The following is a 19,911-nucleotide window of genomic DNA, read 5'->3' on the forward strand; positions in this document are numbered from 1 at the left end:
TATTACAACATTTATAAAGCACAGACAAACAATAAAGACATGTATTATACATGTTTGTATAATTATATTGCTATATTTCAGAGAAGTAAAAAAAAAAAAAGTCCCAGGGAAGCTGAAGTTAATTTAATGCAACTGTAAAAAAATGTTATTGTAATTGGTACAAAGAGTATTTGAAACATAATGTAGCCTGATCTATAAGAGTGAGAGAGCATGGTGTTATGATGGCAGGGGTGTCCCTCCATAGATAACAGCAGCTCCACTGGAAGCCAATTATTTTCCATATGGAGATGCTGTTACAGCTGGTGAAGACCCACACAAACAGCAGAGTTGAACAGGCTTGATGCATACAGCAGATGGTTAATAGCACTAGGGATATGTAGTAGAATATATCAATGGTAAAGGTAGAACAGAAACATGGACAGAGTAGCCAAAATATTGTCTACAGACAACAATGCTCCAGGGACATGGTGTGAGAGTGACATCTTTTGGACAGCAGCAGTAAATCAGCAATCATTGTACAGTTTGCTCTATGTGATACATGCAGGCAGTGGTTATAAAGTTAATATAGAATGACCTTTACTCTCCTCATTCATCTTTTACTGCTTGTAAAATTAAGCACCATCTTTGGGGCACCAGCAGCTAGGCCTGTCACAATAAATACAATATCATCTTATTGTTCAATATATGAGAGCTGGAACAATATATTGTGTACATTTTCCTTGTAAAAGTGGGGATATTGTGGGTATATTTATTGCAATAAAACAACATTTGAGCTGTAAAAGCTTGAACAAGTGACTTCTATGGCTAATTATTGACAAATAATAGTACATTCTGTTATTTATATGTTACAGCTCAGGCTTTTTCATGATACTGTCTATTTAAAATTGTTTACTAAGATTATCTTGCATTATTGTTATTGCATCAGAGGCATAAAATAGCTTCAATATCATCATGTATTGCAGCATATCTCTGTACCAATATATTGGGTTTCAAAATGTGTTATCATTACAGGCCTAACAACAGCCTAAACCCAAAGGTCCAGAATTTAGATTAGTGTTTGCAAAATCTGTAAATAAAATCAATAAATCATTTAATCACTATTTTACTTACAAGCGATACAGATTTGAACTCATTACAGCTTTAAAACATGGAAATTCTGGTGTAGAGCACAGTCTTCACACTTCTGTAACTTCCCTTGGCTGAGCTTTGACCTTTATCTCCTGCTTTCCGCAAAATAACAGAGCAATAAAATAATTTAGCACACACTCCAAAGGTGTATTGTCTCCTCAAACTTTACAAAACAACTTCTGGAAGAGAAACATTTCTTTAAAGAACTATGCATTGGGATAGGCATGAAGAATAAACTGCTTGTACACTATCAAGCAGGCTACTAAAGAGAAGTGAATGATTTATTCTTTATATGGAGCCATTAAATACACTGGTGATTATTTCAATTGATGAGTTTTAGTCTGTTGTTTAAAAAGTACTCATGTGTCAATAAATCCATATGCTTACCTGCCAAATATCTGTCTTCTCTGTTGAAAAACAATACAAACAATAGCTATGATTTGGAAACAGGTGAAGAATAGTTTAAAAAAACGAAATAAAAGTAAATGAAAATTAGCCTTTTTAAGCTCTCAAGAGAGTTTATGTCTTCTTAGTTGCAAAGACATGACATCAGTGAAGCCTGTCCAAATGACACACTTACAACTGATGCCTGCTGCTTAAGCAGAGAGAGAAATGAATCATTACACTGCTGAGCTTTATGGGTTAGGTTTGGTCTGTTATATATTTACAGCAAAGGGCATTATGTGATGATGACTTATCTGTAGCAAAGACAGAGACCAGCGGGGGTGGGGGGGGTCTCTCTCTCTCTTTCTTCTTCTTCCTCTTCTTCTTCTTCTTCTTCTTCTTCTTCTTCTTCTTCTTATTATTATTATTATTATTATTGTTAATATAATAATTTATTATTAGGTCATATATTATTTCATAATTTGTTTATTTTTTTTATCATTTGTTATGGCTTATTATTAAAAAGCACAGCTCAAACCCACTGCTTCTCGCCCTCTGCTCACACACAGCCTCGCTCTCTCTCTCTTATTTTGTTGGTGACCAACAGCTAAAACACCTTTTTTTTTAAAAAAATCTGTTGTGTCAAAGCCAAAGGCAGAGATGTGAGGAACAACAGTCTGAAAGCCCAGGCACACAGGACGCGGTGAGAGGCAGACACAGCTCATGTGTATGTGGCTGTGCAGAGTGCACAGGTGCGCCCCCGAGGAAAGCGCATGTTTGCCTCCTTTTAGAGGCGCTCCCGCGGTGCGCTCCGGTTGGATTAAAAAATATATATATATTATAAGACATAAAATAAAATAATTTCCGCTCATACTTGGATGCAGTGTCTGACGTCCTGACGCTGTGTCCATCCCATAAACGCAAGCGACGTACTGTAACCTCATCAGATTTACTCACCGCCATGCTGTCCTACTCAGATAAAGTCAAATCCATCACAGTGGGACAGTGACACGTGGTTTTGTCTCCCGCTTGTCTTTTCTCACCGTGTAAACGAGGACAACCACTCCTGATCATGGACTGATGCATTAGTTTTAAACAAACACGACTGTACAACAAATCCAGGCTGTAACTCCAACAAAGTCCACGTTATTGTTTCTTTCTCTTTATCCAGTCCGGGGTTGTCCTTTTTTCTGTTCTTTTGCCAAAAGTCCTCCACAAAATAAATAGAGCGATAGTTTACCCACAGTTTAACCTTCAGGCAAACAGTGGGTTGCAGAAACTATTAAATAAAGTAAAAATACAAATGTATTAAAGTACAAAATGTGTACTTTTATAATTTATTTTGATCTTATCTCTGTTAGGAATAGGTGTAGTCTTGCTCAGGGCAGATCCATAAGCGCTGGGCCTTCTCGCAGCTCCCCAACCCTCCAGCAGGCGGTGCTATTGCATCATACAAATCTGCTAAAACGAATCGCTTTTAGGTGCAACTCTGTTTGCCACATCTGGGCTTCCGTACTGGTGAAGCGGTGTTGTGTTCACTAATGTGTGAGTAGCTAATCAAGCGTTTTTGTTGAGTAAATTAACTACTCTTATTAGATTTTAGTGGTAGAATTGATTATAATAACCGTATCATAATTGTCACACATCACATGTATTGTTATGAGATAGTGTTTGTTTTAATGTGTAATGTTTCCATTGTGGAAAGCTAGCGAGGTTTCCCATTTAGCTTTCGATTCTAAGTATTTGTCGCATAAAAGCCAAAATAGGTCTAGACGGCTATTGTACAATAACTTTAGGACATTTTATTTTGGGTGCAATTCAAAGGTGGGTGCAGGTCCCACTCCACCCTATGATGAAGTTAATGGGTCTGTCTAAGCTAAAGAGCAACCCATAGTACTGACCATGTGATGATTTAATATGTCCCTATTTGATAACTGATCATGACAACAATGATGTACTACTCTTACAGCGATCATTTAGCCTGTGAACAACGTCTGTGCTTGGCCACATACACATTATACTTAATTTTAGTGTCATTTCATTGTGTTACAGATAAAGATGGCTGAGCTGACTACATTAGAGAGTCTGTTGGAGATGGGATTTGACAGGAATAGAGCGTGAGTATGGGAAACCTTGTCCATGTCCAAGTTAATACATTTCAGGCCATTTAAAAAACTGTTTGTCATCATGTAGAGAGAGAGCTGTAGCCAACACAGGGAACCAGGGAATCGAGCAGGCTATGGACTGGTAAGAGTGGATACACTAAACTATTCACTTTGCAAATTAGTTATTAGTTTTTCAAAGTTCATCCCTTTTTACCACTGCAGGTTAATGGAGCATGAAAATGACCCAGACATCGATGAGCCATTTGTGCCACCTGCAGAGAATGTCCTGGGAGGCACAGCAGACGTGACGACTAGTTCAGAAATGGCAGATTTAGATCCTGGTGAAGGTACGTTAGTCACCAAACAACATCTATGTTTAGAAGATATTTGCAGTACAGCATATAAATTGTTTCATTTCTGGGCTTTAGAGACAGTGGGTGGAGACATCATTAACCCTGATGGCTCAAAACGGCCAATGACTGAAGAGGAGAAAAGGGAACAAGTTAAAAGGTAAGTACTGAGTGTTTTGTAATAACATGTTAATAACCAGGCCGTTAACATCTTAATTATATCAAAGGTTATGAACAGACCTCTCCTTTTAGATTAACAGTGGACTTATTAGACTTGTCAACTATGTTGTTCAGACTTGAGGAACTGATGCGAGTCAAGCAAGCCGAGAGGAGAGAGCGTGAAAAGGCTGAGGAGATCGAAAGGGAAAAGACTCGAAGGAAACAAGGACAAGAGCTGCAGCAAATTCGTCAGAAGCTACAGGAGGATGATATGAAGAAATTAGCAGACCAACGGAGAAAAGAGAAAATGGAAGACAAACTAGCAAGGTACAAATGAGTCTTTTTATAGATTAGTGGAAATCATGTTTTGGAACTAAACTTCTTTCTGCAAACTGTGCCTTATTATTGACTAACTTTATAGATGAAAGTTTTTATTAAAACAATTCTAAATATTAAATGTCATCTTTTCAACATACTATATTCTCAAAATCTTTGCCTAGGCAAAGGGTTAAAGAAAAAATTGCCAGAGACAGAGAAGAAAGAGCTCAAAAGGTACATAAAAATTACATCCATGTTTCATAGTTCTATTTTACCATTGTCATTTACTGTGTTTTCAGTTTGGGGGTGGTGCATCATCATCCCAGCCAAGTCCCACATCGCCTCCTGGTCAAGGTCCTCCACCCACAAAAAGAGAGTATGATGAGTCTCGGATACAAGTACGGATAATAGCGGTTATTTAGAGAACTTATGATTATTTTGAATGAAAATAGCAGTGGATGACATGTCTTTGACTTGATCAGATTCGTTTGCTGGATGGTTCAACTATCACCGCATCTTTCAAGGCTCAGGAGCCTTTGGCGGCCGTCCGTGTGTATGTACAAATGAATGGCAACACACCAGAAGGTCAGGACTTCTCACTTCTGTCACCATATCCCCGTCACCTCTACACAGAGCTGGACATGGAGAAGCCACTTAAAGAACTGGGTAAGAGCCTCCACCGTAATGCTGTACAGTATGTGAACACTTTGATAATAACTTGCATTGTTCTTATATTACAGGTTTGGTGCCTTCAGCTGTGTTGGTAGTTACCAAAAAGTAAATATACTCTAATTTCTCTGAGCCTACCTTACCTCAATAACAACAGGTGAAACAACAAGTGACTCCAACATCTTGGCATCATTGAACAAACCAACCAACAAATAATTTTTTGCAGCATGTTCATGGTATTACAGTATAGGGGTTAACATTGAAGGCAATCAAGGAATTGAGGTTTTTAACATAAAAAAAAAAAAAAGAGTTGAAACTTTATTGTTCAGTTTTCACAAATATACTTACATATTATAAAAGATGCACCTGTTTGTTTGTGAAAAGAACTTGAGGGCATAATTTGGTGATGAACCGTACTTGCCAATTCCAAAATCGCAAAGCAGATCAGAAATTTTTTCCTGGCAAAGATGTTTCTCTTTTAATTATAAATGAAAAGAGGGTTATAAAAATATAGTGTGATCTTTAGTCACACTATACACCCAGGAAGGAGACCCCAGGGAAGACCTAGCACACGCTGGAGAGACTATGTCTCTTGGCTGGCCTGGGAACGTCTTGGGGTCCGCCCGGAGAAGCTGGAGGAAGTGTCCGGGATGAGGGAAATCTGAGAGTCCCTGCTTAGACTGCTCTCCCGGATAAGCATAAGATGGATGTTTAATCAGAAATGTCAATAAATAAAAATATCGATCTGCTTTATGGTGTTGGACTTTTTCTGAACACAACTGCATATGTTTTAATGATGTGCATTTGACATTTTCCAATAAAATATGGAAATGACAGATTGATTGGTTGATTTGCGTAGACCTTTTAAAAAAATCGATCTCCACACACTCAGAACCTTGACTTACTCAACAAATGTAGTAAATAAAACATTTACAAACTGTTTAATCACCGTCTCTTTTGACTGAAAAATAATCAGGCTTAGTACACATATTAGTTTATTCTTTCCTCCATGTCTTTAGCATGGAGGAAAGTGGCCCTCGTTTTTGTTGTTCTAAGTGTCCTGGTAATTGTAGGTGCTTTACTGTGCGTCTGATATGAGGATTCATCAGGAATAGATAAATGCTTATATTTAATATTCTGCATACAGAGCTTGCCTTTATATCCACTGTAGACAATGGGCTGTGTTTCCACAACAAAATAGGGCCAGGGTATCATCCACTTCCTTTATCAGACATATTATAATTACATAAACTTGTAACTGAACTGTCTGTTTCAATATTAATCACAAGCACAATTTTCTTACCAGAACAAAGCTTAGGTGGTGAGCATAGATTGTATACTCTATGATGATGAGACAGTGCTCAAACATACGGACTGTTGCCTAACTAACACAAAATGGTAATGACTAGATAACCCTTTGGTCACCATTATTAGTCCATATATCTACATGACTTCCTTGAAACTGATGTGCGTTGATGCGATAGTAGGCTAGTGCATTTTAAATTATTTTTCAACTGCAATGATCATAATTTCATAGCACTGACATAACATGACCACGGTTTATTTGGTCAACTTTATTTTTCTTGGTCTCATCTTTTAGAATACATTTCACACCTTCACTTCTGTTGTTCTTATCTCAGACAATTACCAACAAAATGGAAGCAACATGTGCATAATTATAAAATCATGGAGATAAAGAAACAAAATGCCTAAAACAGTGGACTAGACAAAACAATCAGATTCTAATGGTTAGAAAACAATGCAATAACAGTGCCTAATTTTGTATGTCACTTTAAAAAGGAACCAATGCTGGCTTAGATAGCAGCAGACTATTCAGATGTAACTTTTGTTGATATTAAAGCAAGTGCAATATAAAATTATAGCAAACAATGTTGGAATTAAAAAACTAACAAAAAAAAGCTTTATGGAATAGTGGTTTACGCTCAGATTGTGTATTGTCAGACAAAACACCTTTGCTGCACTGGTCATTAGTACACATTTAATTTATGTAAAACTACTAGCAGGAGAAACTGCAGATATTGGTCATGAAAATAATAATCCATAGACAGTATTTATAGACACTCCATAACTGTTTGCGTACAAGCATAGGATCTTCACCAAGTGCTTTGGAAAATGCTTTGAATGAAAAAGCCTACGAGCAAGCAGAAGTATGAAGTTTAAGAATAAGAATAAGTCTTCTTTTGAAATAACAAACCTAAATTGACCTTGGTTTTGCATTAGGGCCAATGTGAATTGATACAAATTTTCTGAAATTCACCTAAAAACATCTAGTAGTCACTATTTTGTTAGGAATTGTAGGGACTGAACACAGGGACAGAAAAGAGAAGACAGATCAGGATAACCAACTTTCCTGTTAAAAGAATTTTCTTTTACAAAGTGGCCTCATTTGTGATTTTGTTTGGTACAACCCATCACTGTTTCCTTACTGCCATTCTGTCTCCTCCTGACTCTTTCTCATGTTCCCTCAGTGCTGTCTCCATGGTTACTGCAGCATCACCTTCCAGTTTTCCCCAGCATTCATGCCCGGTTTACGGAGAGTCAGCACAGACATGGACGCATCAAAATCAAACTCGATGGTGCTCTCCTGGCCATCTGCAGAAAAAACAAATGTGCAATGAACATAGTGGAGAACAAGCTGAAGAAAAAAAAGTAAAAATTGAAGAACATCCAATCTCTTAATAATTATATGATATTCAAAATATATAATACAAATAGAAATGCATATCTCACCAGCTGTCTGAAGTGTCACTTTGCTGGGCTTACTGGCACCTATAATAAGGATGCGCTCAACCCAAGAAGCAGTAATAAACTGGCTGTCTGAATTCAAGTTTCTGTGGGCAAAATAACATTTTTACAGAAATAGCAAAGACAGTGAGCCATATTATTTACACAAATTGAAACTTACACAGAGGAGAGGATGTTGTTGGAAAATACAAGCCTTCTGTGAATATATTCCTTCTTTTGATAGCTGAATGTGTGACCGTCATCAATGTATAGTTCACCCTCTGCAGCTCTCTAATATTCAATGGTTTAAAGAAATTACATGAATTTTGTCACACAATATTGTCTTCTTTGTCATCACTTTCATTTAAATTTACCTGTTGATTTAAAGCAACGTATAAAGTGTAAGGATCATTTTCCATACAAGTTGATGATCTGCGAACACGAAGCTTCCTAGGAATAATGGAGCCACCACGCTGGAAAACAGGAATCTACCCAAAAACAAGAGCGTTAAAATGAATGTAGACTGGAAAACTAAATCAATTTAAAATGGTATACATCATTTCTTACACTACTCATAGTAACAGGAATATAAAGGTTTTGGGCCCCGTTGTGCTTCTGGAAGGTTTGGACATCATACCAGACCTAGAAATACACATAACATTGTTGTTAAAATTCAATTCAACATTTAGGGTAGAAGTTTTTTTTCACCGTACATCATCTTTCCCTGGCAAGTATGCAGTGACTCCCCTAGAGCCCTCCTCAGTCACAGGATGCACTAACAAGTCTTTTCCTGCAGCAGAGAGGTTAAAAGTGTAAACGTTTGAGTCTATATTTCATATTTACATATTTTACTCTAACCGTACCAATGAGAAACTCATCATCAATGGCAAAAGTGGCAGAATCTTGAGGATACTCTATCCACAATGGTCTATATGAAAACAAAAATGAATGAGTTTTTCTTCCTTTTTCACATAAAAAAGATGGGTTTGTAACAGACATTCACTTATTCACAATTGTTGATAGAGTGATGTAAGGAAGACACACCTCATGACAGGCTCTCCGGTTAGGTGTGCATTGTAGAACAGTTGGTACCAGTAGGGCAGCAGAGTGTAGCGCTGGCGCACTGCGTCACGGATCAGAGCAGTGTTCTCAGGACCAAAGAGCCATGGCTCTCGGCGCGGTGTGTCCAGGTGAGCATGTGCCCGGAAAAATGGCTGGTAGGCTCCAGTTTGGTACCAACGCACCAGAAGCTCAGAGCTCGGAGACTTGAAGAAGCCTCCCACATCAGCTACATATGGCAAGAGGAAAAAATTGCAATGCATTTAAGAATTTTGAGATAAAAAATAAAACAACTGCAACAAAACTATTCACCCCACATGGGAGATGTGGCATTGCAATGTAAGAAAAGCAGTAGAATATGGAAAAAAGACATTTTTTAAAATAAATAATCATTTAAATTAAATATAAATTAATTTAAAATATTTTATTCAGTTAGACATTAAAAAAATAACCTTTAGCTGAAATTACACTTTAAAATAAAAATACTTAATACAAAGTAAATACTGTGTATATTAAGTGTGACTCACCTCCACAAAAAGAGATTCCAACCAAGCCAAGGCTCAGGCACATAGGAATAGAGATCTTGAGGTGGTCCCACTCAGCAGCATTGTCCCCAGTCCACACAGCACCTGCAGAAACACACACTCAGGCTCTAGTCCCTCACATGACTGACCATCATGGAGGACTTCTGCTGAATACAGGTATGAAGCCCTCACCAAAGCGCTGTGATCCTGCAAAGAAGGCCCTGGTAAGGACAAATGGACGCTCTACTCCTCCAGATCTCTGGATCAGACCTTCAGCAGTTGCCATGTGCTGCAGGATTTCATTAAAAAAACTTGTATTTAGTGTTGTCTTTATTTATTTATTTTAAACTATACTTTTTTTTGGCTATGCAACTACAACAAATGATTATGACTGTTTATTTGCTCACCACATAGAACCCATATAAATTATGAACATCACGATGCTCCCAATCTCCATGCATGGCATCTTTGTGCATAGTGACCTCTGGTCCATTAAAAACTGATGGCTCATTCATGTCATTCCATGTGTACAAGTTTTCCATACTACCCTGAAAACAAATATGTAAACATATGTAAAAAATAAACATCTTAAAGATACATAGTACAAAAAGATAAGCCAGTCGACCTACTTCATATTGATCATAGGCAAACATGCTGGCCCACCAAGCCCTCATGTCTGCACGGGTGAAGTCTGGATAACCAGCACTACCTGCAAGATTTTGTCATCAAATTACTTGCAAAAAATCATGAGAAAGAAACATGAAAATGTGTTAGGCTTTTACCCGGCCAGCACCAGCCCTCGTAGTCTCCACCATCTTTGTTCTTAATATAGAAACCTTTTGACCGGATTTCATTATGGATCTTGTAATTGCTGTCAACTTTGATATGTGGGTCAACAATGGCCACCATCTAAAACAAAAAAGTGCCACATAGTAAAATTCTATTACTATATGAAAGAACTGGCAACATTGTTGGTGTTATGTTTAGAGTTTACCTTGCGTTTCTTGTCCTTGATACCTTGCAGCATCTCCTTAGGATTGGCAAACTTGTGGGGATCCCAGGTGAAGTAGCGCTTTCCATCGGTGTGCTCAATATCAAGCCAAATAAAGTCATAGGGGATGTCATGTTCGTCAAAGCCAGCATCAACAGTCTTGACATCCTCCTGATCATTATAGTTCCATCGACACTGATGGTAGGCCAGAGCAGCTAAGGGTGGAAAAGCCTGAGTGCCTAATGGGTTAAAACAGAGTTAGAGCTGTATTAAACTGTAATGAGCAAGTAGTTTTGCAACCAAAGGGAGAATATTTAATGTTATGATTGTTTATTTTTAATCTGCATGCAAGCATTTTTTGTAAAAAGTACTTATCAGTGAAAGTAAACTTACCCGTGAGAGAGGCGTATTGTGAAAACACATCTTTAGGTGTTGGTCCAAGCATTATGAAGACATCAATAATGCCACTTTCAGAGATCCAACGGACATCAGTTTGTGGCTTCTCATTTGATCCCTGCACATAATCCAGCATCTTTCCAAAAACAGTCTAACAAATCAACGTACCATTAGTTCAGAGTCGGGCCAAAATACTAATTCTAAAATCTAAGGCACATACTTTTCCAGCTGTGTTGGAGCTGATATCCACCCACGTCTCTGCAGCATTCAGCCAGAAGATACCAGTCGTCCGCTGTGTGTTGTGGGCCAACATAACTGGGACCACTCCATAAAGAGCCATAGGATTATAAAGTTCATACTGGAACACATCCAAGTTATACAGCCGATATGGATCTCCATTTCTGCAAGTCAAAAACAATCATACACATTAGTTAAAGTAATTAGTCATTTTTTACAGCAATTATTTGCACTTACTCAGTTGTTTTAAGTTTAAGGTTATCTGCATGTTCGGGGATGCCATACACATTTTCCACTCCAGGCAAAGAAAAGTCTAAACTTATAGCTGAAGGACCTGGGAAATGGGAAGAGCATTAGAGTAGTCATGTCTGTCATGCATGTAGTTTGTCCAATAGCATTAAAAAAACTCACAACAAAGCACTTTTTAAAGGTTCTATATACTAATAACTCTAATAATAATACTAATAATAATATAGATATTTAGCAAAAAAAAGTAAAAGGCTTTCATCTTTGTCTTTTGTGCTAAAAAATACTACTCCCACCATTAGAGAGGACTTGGGTCTCAGATTGAGCCATCTGGCCAGCCTAGGTCAAATTAGGCTAAAAACATGGCTGCCGGTGTGTGTTTTTCAGGGTAAACAACCTACATGCATTACTATTCAAAAATATGTGAAACAAAACAAGTTTGTTTACAATAAAATACTATTATGGGAACTATTATAGGCTACAACACAATTCAATATGTACCCATAATCACTGTAATCCAAGTTACGTACCATTAGGTTTGGTGTCTGTGTGTGACTTAAACGATTCTTCCCACATGCCTTCTTCTATTTTCTCATCCTCTTCTTTTGCTGCCTGGTGATCAAGACAACGAAACAATGATAATCCACCTCACTCTATTTCAATGCTCTATGTATGTTGTATTTCTAAGCAAACAAAATAAAAGTACCTCAGGCTGGTTAGCTGGATCAACATCTTCCTTCTTCTCTGGATCAGGCTCTGCTTGACTGCTCAAAAAGAGATTGTGAAAGATGAGGAATATATTCAGAGTCCCTTTTTTAAATTATGTAGTATTAAAAAAAACTATGTATGGGAGTACATTTATTTTAAGGGGTAAAATTAACTAACATTGTGGTTCAAAGCTCTTCAACATACACTATCAAATTTCAAGGTTTGGAGCAACTTTCTACCTTGTGGCTATATTGAGCGGTGCATTCAACAAATTTAAACAATACCCCCATGATTCTTTATTTTATGGCTCTTCTATAAAAACATCCAAATTGAATACCTGTTTGTAAGTGGTAAATATGGTATGGTAGCTCTGGATCCTTAGTTTAATCAAACTAGATAAAGAAAAAAACATAACCACAAAGATAGATGCTGCTACAGGATAAATCTACGTAACAAAAACAAGGGTCTTCTACCATTTACAGGTATAATACAACTCAGCCATGCAGTGTTAGAACTTGGTCATATAATTTTTTAAAGATTTCAGCTGATGATTCAAACTTTTCATTACCAACCTAGTTAATCTGCCATAATTGGTAAAAAATAAAATCACTTACTGGCATTGAATGTAAAATTACAATGGAGGGTTAAACTCAACTAGATTGGTCAGTCAAGAAAAATAATTAGTCCCATGCACATATTGATTCATTTCTTTCTCGTCTTAAGAATTACAATAAAACTGCACAAGCTGACAGAGGACCCAATAAATGATGTACCCAAATGATGTACCCCTAGTAGCACAAGGAACATAATACACACAAATCTTAAGGGTCTTTACCTAGAGAAAACCCTCTTGACCTTATCCCACACACTAGCCACTGTGCTAGTTACTTTATAGGAGAAACTGGGATGATAGGAAAAGAGGACAGAACAACCAGTCAGAGACAATACTCAAAAACAAATCATTTTATGGGAACAGAAATGTAAATAATTAACCAAGGACGTAGAAGAGAGTGTGTGTGTATGTGTGCGCATGTGTGTACTCTCACGTGTCCTTGCGCATCCTCAAGTGCTCGAAAGCCAACAGTCCACGCGAGTTCAGTGACATCAGCACGTCATGGCCCTCCATAATATCCAAACGAAAGGGACGTGCGCTAACAATGACCCTCTGGGACTCTGCACCCAGGGACAGTACCACCCCATTCTCATCTTGGGATAAAAGAGCCAGGCTGAGGTACAGAGAGAAGAGACATACACATGTTGTTAAGATCATTCACACACGGATTAGTAACGATTACAACTAGATCTAGACCTCGGGGTGGTTACCATGGAAATCCATCAGTGCAAAATGTCCATAGATATGTATCAGCCAAAATTATGTAAAAATAAACAAAAGAGCTGTAGAACAACCCAATATGCTGCTGTGTCACTACTGGTAAAAACATTTCTGAAACTATAGTGCCAGAATAAGTGACAACACAATCCTGAATTCTATTTTAGGTTAGGAGGGACTAGACAATCCATGCATTTGTTACATGATCAAACATGCTGTTCTTTGGAGACTTACGGTTCAGTGGGTGGCTCCTTGATGAGGACGTCTGGGACCTCATAGCGTGGCTTCAGAGGCTTCAGCTCATTAATCTTCACCCTTGTCATGTTTCCCTGGAGACGGTAGAGCTCAAGCAACAGACGCACCTGTGAGAAAAGCAAGATATAGGTGGATATCAAGCAACAGTGAAATCTAGCATTTGAACATTTACCAGCAGAGGTCATAAGGAGCTCTGGTATACCTTGTTATTATCATTGATGAGCTGAAGTGTTAGTCTGGTGTTGGTGAGCTCCATGGTCTCCAGCAGGGCTCGATAAGGAGACTCCCCTGGCTTTAATGCACGCTGACGCCTGTTAAACATCACATTTTAATATTACACTGCTTGAGGGACATAAGGTAAAAGATGTGTGTGGGAATTTGGTGATGGTCGCTTACTTGCAGAAGGCACTCTGGTCACAAGTTTTAAAGTTGCCCTTATCCACAGCCCATGTGGCCCCAAGACAGAGAAACAGTATAAAGGCTAGGACAGGCGCCATCCTACAAGAGGGAATAGAGCAACACTGAATTAGATGGTTAAAGACGCTGCATGCACCACAAAGCCTGTGTATGTATGATAGATCTAATGATAAATTTAAGCAAAATCTTCAAGGGATGAATGAACTATAGCTACAAGTTGGCGCTTTCCAGTAAGCCAAGTGAGGTCAAATGATTTCAGTAAAGGAGAAGAACAAAATTCCTCTATTGACTAAGAGCAGGATACCATACCGACGCTAACGCTGACATTTGTAAGGCTTAAAAGCTACAAGACTCAAGAGTATTTGTTAATAATCTACTTAAGCTTTCGCATCGTGCTCAGATACCCGTTAAGCTAATAGCGGCATAGGAACTGTCAAGTTAGTTCAATTGATCAGAGAGCTTCACGTTTAAATGATTGAATGACTTAAGTTAAAAGATTAAACTGTCTCTTTTCGCAGTTTCAAAGACCATAATCACAATATCCTTCTATTTGCATACGTGAACTACCACAAACATTAGAAATATTGCCGATGAAACAGCAGAATGGCTTTGTCTTACCTTTCAGTGAAGGCGGCCATCTTGCTTACAGCGGAGACTCCGCCCATTTCCCCTGATATCTATGCATTTCACTCCGCAACAAAGATAGTTAAAAATTAAGATAACCTGTTCTTTGTAAGCAACATTGTTTTAGGACATACTCATAGACATTTGGTCATCGATTTAAACAGATTATACACCAGTATTTCTCACATAAACCGTGTATATGGTATTTTATGTCATTTGCCATTTTAAGTTTAGGCTATTACTCTTAACACTCTTTAAAGGAAAGTTATGATTGAACAATAGACACTCATGGATCCACTCAGAAACACGCACTCAGGCGAGGACACGTCATCGCTCAGCTTCAGCAGGATCAGTTCCTCTACCAATGTGCGTGCTGCAAGTGGCACACACACACCCGCGGTCCCTGTGTTGTTTGTACAATACTGTTGCTGTATGTGTCCATTGCACTATAACTCCACATCCTCTAGTCTCCTCTAGACTAGAGCAGGGGTGTCCAATCTATGACCTGGGGGCCAAATGTGGCCCTAAGACCATTTTTTGTTATCCCTTGGGCCCCTTCCTACTTCCTCCCTTCATACTTTTTACTGTAAATTGAATTGATTCTACCACTGTATACATCCCATCACCACATTGCACTGTGATATAGACCTTATGTTCCAAGCCTTATTTAAGATTTGATGGCTATGTCAAAGCTGTGTGAAATGTACTGATCGCCAGCCTGTGGCCATCGATTCATATGTGCAGACATGGTTTAGGTAAATCTTTTGCTTGTTAAAGAGCTGCATGTATGTAAAAAGAAACAAAGCTCGTTATTGATGCAGAAAAATGATCATTTTGAAAGGGACAAAACACTTGTTTATTTGTTTTGTACGTTGATGTATGCTTGTATAACAACAGAAACACAGCATATTAATTGTTAAATAAATTGAAAATTGTTATTAATTAGTAAGAAAAAAATAATTGTTTGGTGACTGTTCACATGCTTTTCTACAAAAAAGCTCATACTATATGTACAGAAATTACAGAAGTCTGTTTGGCACATCTTTAGACCAATAACTACAAACAAAGAAAACATTAAAAAGTACAAAGTGAAAAACCATCTTTGTAGAGCATATAATGCTTATATTGCTTTACATTTAGTCTTTTCAAAGCTTCTCTCAAAGCTGGAACCGCCAACATAAATGTCCCAATCTATCAATGTTTTTATGCAGAACGCTGTGGATTGGTGCCACATATCTTGCCACATCTCCATCTCGTGAGAAATCCCTGCAGAAGATACCTCCTTTTTCTGAGCTGAAAGTAAATTTCTGAGGCATTGGTCCATTGCCCCTCACATATTCCCATACAGCCAGCAATAAGAGCCTCACCTCAAATGGTGCAAGGTGAGGGAATGCCTCATGGACATTGGCCAAGACAGGAGGAATAAACTGGCCTTCTCCCATGCAGGATACCACCAAGCTGGAGGCCTGAAGGTGCCAGGGAGAGTCTGTGGATGAAGCATCGCGGGACGCCTCCCAGTGTGCAAGCAGAGTGGCGAGAAGTCCCCGGAGGAGAGCAGAGCAGTAGCAGAGAGCAGGCCGTCCAGCTGCCACCACTTGAAGCATAGGAAAGAGCACAGGGTGGGCCTCAAAGCAGCGGCGAATGTGGATATCTCTCTCTACAGTGGTACGAGCATGCTCTTCTGGTGGCCATGAGAGCTCACTATTGGATACATCTGGACAAACATTTTCAACCATTGTAACTGCAACCACTTTGGCAGCTTCTGCATTAATTGTTGGAAATTCTCCGGGGTCAGATGAAGGTCGTGAACCAGCGTATGAACCATTAAGACCACAGGAGCTGCAGCATTGCACCAGGACAGCAATGAGAGTCTGGATGTTCTACAGGCAAAAAGATAAATACATATTAATCACTTAAAAATATGTAACAAGGCAATGCAACCAGTGACCAGAGACTGCCATCAATCAAACTATCCCCATCCCGCAGTACCCATAATAACAGAAATCCAGAGAGGGTTACATTTGCTCTGTTACCCTAATCTCTAATACTTTAACTCACCTGACTTGCGGCAGATGGATCAGGGACTTTTGGGGGAGAGTTGACTTTTAACCCCTTTCCTATAACTCCGGCATGAAACACTGACCACACACTGCCAGAGAAGTTTGCTGTGGTGCCGAACTGACAGTTGATGCTCAGCAGGGAAGCTCCAAGATCCGGTAAAGCGGATGTTGAAGGTACAGGTACATCTGATATGTCGCATGTTTGCCCTCCAAAAAGATCCGCATTACCTTTGTGCAAAGCTCCTTCAACGAGTTGCTGAAGTATAGATTTAAGGGTGAGAGGGGAGTACCCAGCAAATCGAGACAGTAGTAACACAGAACAGTTCACAGCCTCCCTCGCTTGTCCAGCATCTCTGCCAACTTTAAGTCCTTCTTGTCTTCTTCTCAATGCCAAAAAAAAGTAAGTGACAGCAGCACGTGACAGCAACAATAGGTGGCCTGGAGAAGAGGTACGAGGTAATGGGCTGCAAGACAAAAGCTGCACTGCTGCATGTGAAACTGTAGAGTCACCATGGAGAAGAAGAGGTCCAAAATCATGGAGGTGTTCTGAGACAGCTGATCCTAATTGCATAGCCATAGTGTAATGGGGTCCTGTTGCCCCCCGTCGCTCTTCCTCCTGGCTCTGAATAGCAGCAGCGAGGTTCAGCAATAGCTGTCGAAGCTGCCTTGGGTTCAGGGTGTTTGTGTGTATCTGTGCCACGGAGCGGGTAATAGCGGCAGGGATCAGTCCCACCATACACAGGGACAGTGTGCTGTGCAGCTGCCAGGCCAATGCCAATTCTTCAGGATTTCGGGCCTGGGTTAGAAGCTGACACACAGCCTCAGTGGCCACACTTGGACCACCGTAAACTGATAGCAGGCACAGGAGCTGGTGCAACCACAGATGACGTTTTCTCTCAAGGCGCAGGGTTTCAGCACACAGCTCACCCACATAGGACTGAAGCTCCTCCAAAAAGGGAATTTTTCTTTTAGGTTGAGTCATAACCGAGGTGTGAGGTGCACCTTCGACTCCATCTGAACGGTTATACACCAGTTTATGTAGATGAAGTAGCAGCATCTGAAGTAGTCGATCACATCCCTCCCTGACTCCCTCGTGTGGAGAAGATGTAGGGCCAGATATAATTACTGAGGCTGGAGTGGCGGTGTCAGCAATAAAACGCAGGGTTCGAGCCCCACCTGTGGGACTCTGGCTAATCAGGTGGACAGCAAGCCCGACCATATTGTCCAATTCTTCCCTAGGAAGGCACTGCAGCAAACTGTGAAGTTGAAGCAATATAGGAGGCCGTAGGAGCTCCACCAGCTCTGAAGACACAGCGCCAAAAAGGTCAGGAGACATGGCGGCCAGCTGCAGAAGAAATGGCACAACAGCTCGACGGAGCTGTGGGGATGTTTCCCAGGAGCTGGAGGACAAATCTGGAGACAAAGGGCTGGACGGGGTCAAGCTTTCCTGGAACATCTGGAGCAGCTCCTTCCTGATACAGTCAGAATGGTGTACAGCCAGGTGACCAAGGATTCCAACCACAGAACCAATTTTGGGCACTTTTGGCCCTTTGTCTATTCCCATCAGACTCTGATCCTTAGCTCCATGAGAGCAGAAATCTTTGAGTCCACAGGCCAGCACTCTGCTGATGATGGTACCTGGAAAGGCCGAGCCAATATGAGCAACCACCCAGTCAAAGTGAGGTGAGTGTTGAACAGAGGTGTCCAGGAGTGCATCTACACAGGCATCAGGGCACCAAGCCAGCATGGCAGCCAAACACTGAGAGTAGGCTTCCATGAGGGAGCGCGTGGCTGCACAAGACATCCACAACTGGAGCAGCTCATTCAGGCTGGAAGAGTGAGGGGTGCCCCTGCGACCAGCGTGCTTACTACTCAGCTGTCCCAGTAAGTCTACAGCCCAAGTCGAAACCAGCGGGGCCCAGGCTCGTGGATTAAGACGAATAAATTCAGAAAGCACCCCATGAACCTCCTAGAAAAAAAACAAAAAAACCCCACAAATGTCATTACTGTCCAATTACATAATATATTACAGTTTACAGAGACGTTTATTTCATTAAATGAAATGCTCAAGCAATACAGGTGCAGCTCTTGTGCCACTTACCTGGATGATGTCCTCCAGGTTGGTGCTGGGCCCAGAGCCTCCTTCTCCCTCTGTCTCCAAATGGTGCAAGAAAGCAGACACATGTTCATCATAGACCCCTCTCAGATGCTCTAGTACCGCGGCTCGACACGCAGGAACCGCGCGCAGCAGCCTCACAGCACACCGAGCGTGCTCTCTCACACTGAGCTTTCGTCCTTGGACACTGTCCACTCCATTTATGAAAGATTTAATCTCCTGTGACAGCTCCTGTGCACTATTTAAGAAAAGAGGGTTAATATAACATTAAATTCCATCTGTACAACTGACTAATGCAGGACCATAATTACATATTTATTAATATTGAATAAAAATATGAACATGAAAACTGTCTTTTTATACTCAAGACATATGATTTTCATTTAAATATTTTCACACCTTTACAAGTACAAAAAGTAAAATAAGACAAACAGCTTGTTTTGTATTTTTCTTGTAGTCTTGAGTGCAATTTCTTTGAGTGTTACTACTCACCTCAGAGCAGTGTGTGGTGTGTGACTGAGTGAGCTCTGCGCCGCTTTTAGCCCACTTCCGTCAAACACCGCAGACATGGCTTGTTCTTTTAACATCAAAGCGTTGCATAAAACCTAAAATGATCTTAATAAATTCGGTGTGAGCAATGGAACCCGCGTTAAGAAGATTTTCTATCAAATGTCAGAACAGAAAATACTAAAAGAGCGTACTGTAACCGGAAACTATTCTTCTTCACTTTTATTTAATCCACCCAGAGCGCTAATAACTGCCGCCATCTAGCGACGTACTAAAGCCCCCTGCTTACACTTTCTTTGTTTATTTAAAGTCTAGTATCATGACATAAAGTATTGATAATACATTATATAACATGACGATTATTATTATTATCATCGCAGTAATCAGTATTAAAACAAAATCATTATTGTATTATTTTTTGTATACTTACAGACTGGTAGCTGCTCGCAGGTGCTGCCTTCAGGAGGCTGTACCCTATTTTTATACTGTCAACCATAAGGAACATTTATTTAACTAACCAAATGTAATGCATTTAAATAGCAGCCGAATGCTTTAGACTCTTATTGTGAAAAAGAGGACATTA

At 39.7% G+C, this 19,911-nt stretch overlaps 3 protein-coding genes across 5 annotated transcripts; 1 reads left to right on the top strand and 2 right to left on the bottom strand.

Moving 5' to 3' along the window:
- Positions 1-2,979: 2,979 nt before the first annotated feature.
- Positions 2,980-5,943, top strand: ubxn1 (UBX domain protein 1). Of its 2 annotated transcripts, none has more exons than XM_033973587.2 (10): positions 2,980-3,057; positions 3,565-3,629; positions 3,706-3,759; positions 3,840-3,964; positions 4,046-4,127; positions 4,262-4,453; positions 4,627-4,678; positions 4,744-4,842; positions 4,927-5,110; positions 5,185-5,943. In XM_033973587.2, exons 2-10 carry the CDS (start codon positions 3,571-3,573, stop codon positions 5,223-5,225), a joined length of 888 nt encoding a protein of 295 aa, XP_033829478.1. In that variant the 5' UTR covers positions 2,980-3,057; positions 3,565-3,570; the 3' UTR covers positions 5,226-5,943. The 2 variants fall into 2 exon arrangements, with proteins under 2 accessions (XP_033829478.1, XP_033829479.1); XM_033973588.2 differs by having other exon boundaries at positions 4,052-4,127; positions 5,185-5,765.
- A 715-nt stretch (positions 5,944-6,658) lies between these two features.
- ganabb (glucosidase II alpha subunit b) lies at positions 6,659-14,685 on the bottom strand. Of its 2 annotated transcripts, XM_033973584.2 has the most exons (25): positions 14,640-14,685; positions 14,001-14,102; positions 13,807-13,915; positions 13,584-13,711; positions 13,066-13,245; positions 12,855-12,920; positions 12,018-12,075; positions 11,842-11,923; positions 11,303-11,399; positions 11,049-11,229; positions 10,826-10,979; positions 10,436-10,671; positions 10,224-10,350; positions 10,071-10,150; positions 9,849-9,989; positions 9,634-9,730; positions 9,445-9,546; positions 8,903-9,146; positions 8,722-8,786; positions 8,572-8,648; positions 8,426-8,500; positions 8,233-8,346; positions 8,040-8,149; positions 7,865-7,965; positions 6,659-7,726 (listed from the first exon to the last, which is right to left on the bottom strand). In XM_033973584.2, the coding sequence occupies exons 1-25, from the start codon at positions 14,657-14,659 to the stop codon at positions 7,617-7,619; spliced, it is 2,856 nt and encodes a 951-aa protein (XP_033829475.1). In that variant the 5' UTR covers positions 14,660-14,685; the 3' UTR covers positions 6,659-7,616. The 2 variants fall into 2 exon arrangements, with proteins under 2 accessions (XP_033829475.1, XP_033829477.1); XM_033973586.2 differs by lacking the exon at positions 12,855-12,920.
- Positions 14,686-15,481: 796 nt separating this feature from the next.
- ints5 (integrator complex subunit 5) lies at positions 15,482-19,568 on the bottom strand. The gene is made up of 4 exons (XM_033974165.2): positions 19,314-19,568; positions 18,807-19,059; positions 16,704-18,674; positions 15,482-16,525 (listed from the first exon to the last, which is right to left on the bottom strand). Exons 1-4 carry the CDS (start codon positions 19,406-19,408, stop codon positions 15,803-15,805), a joined length of 3,042 nt encoding a protein of 1,013 aa, XP_033830056.1. The 5' UTR covers positions 19,409-19,568; the 3' UTR covers positions 15,482-15,802.
- Between the last annotated feature and the right edge of the window lie 343 nt (positions 19,569-19,911).

The sequence above is a fragment of the Periophthalmus magnuspinnatus genome, chromosome 10 (genome assembly GCF_009829125.3).
Source record: "Periophthalmus magnuspinnatus isolate fPerMag1 chromosome 10, fPerMag1.2.pri, whole genome shotgun sequence".
NCBI classification, from domain to species: Eukaryota; Metazoa; Chordata; class Actinopteri; order Gobiiformes; family Gobiidae; genus Periophthalmus; species Periophthalmus magnuspinnatus.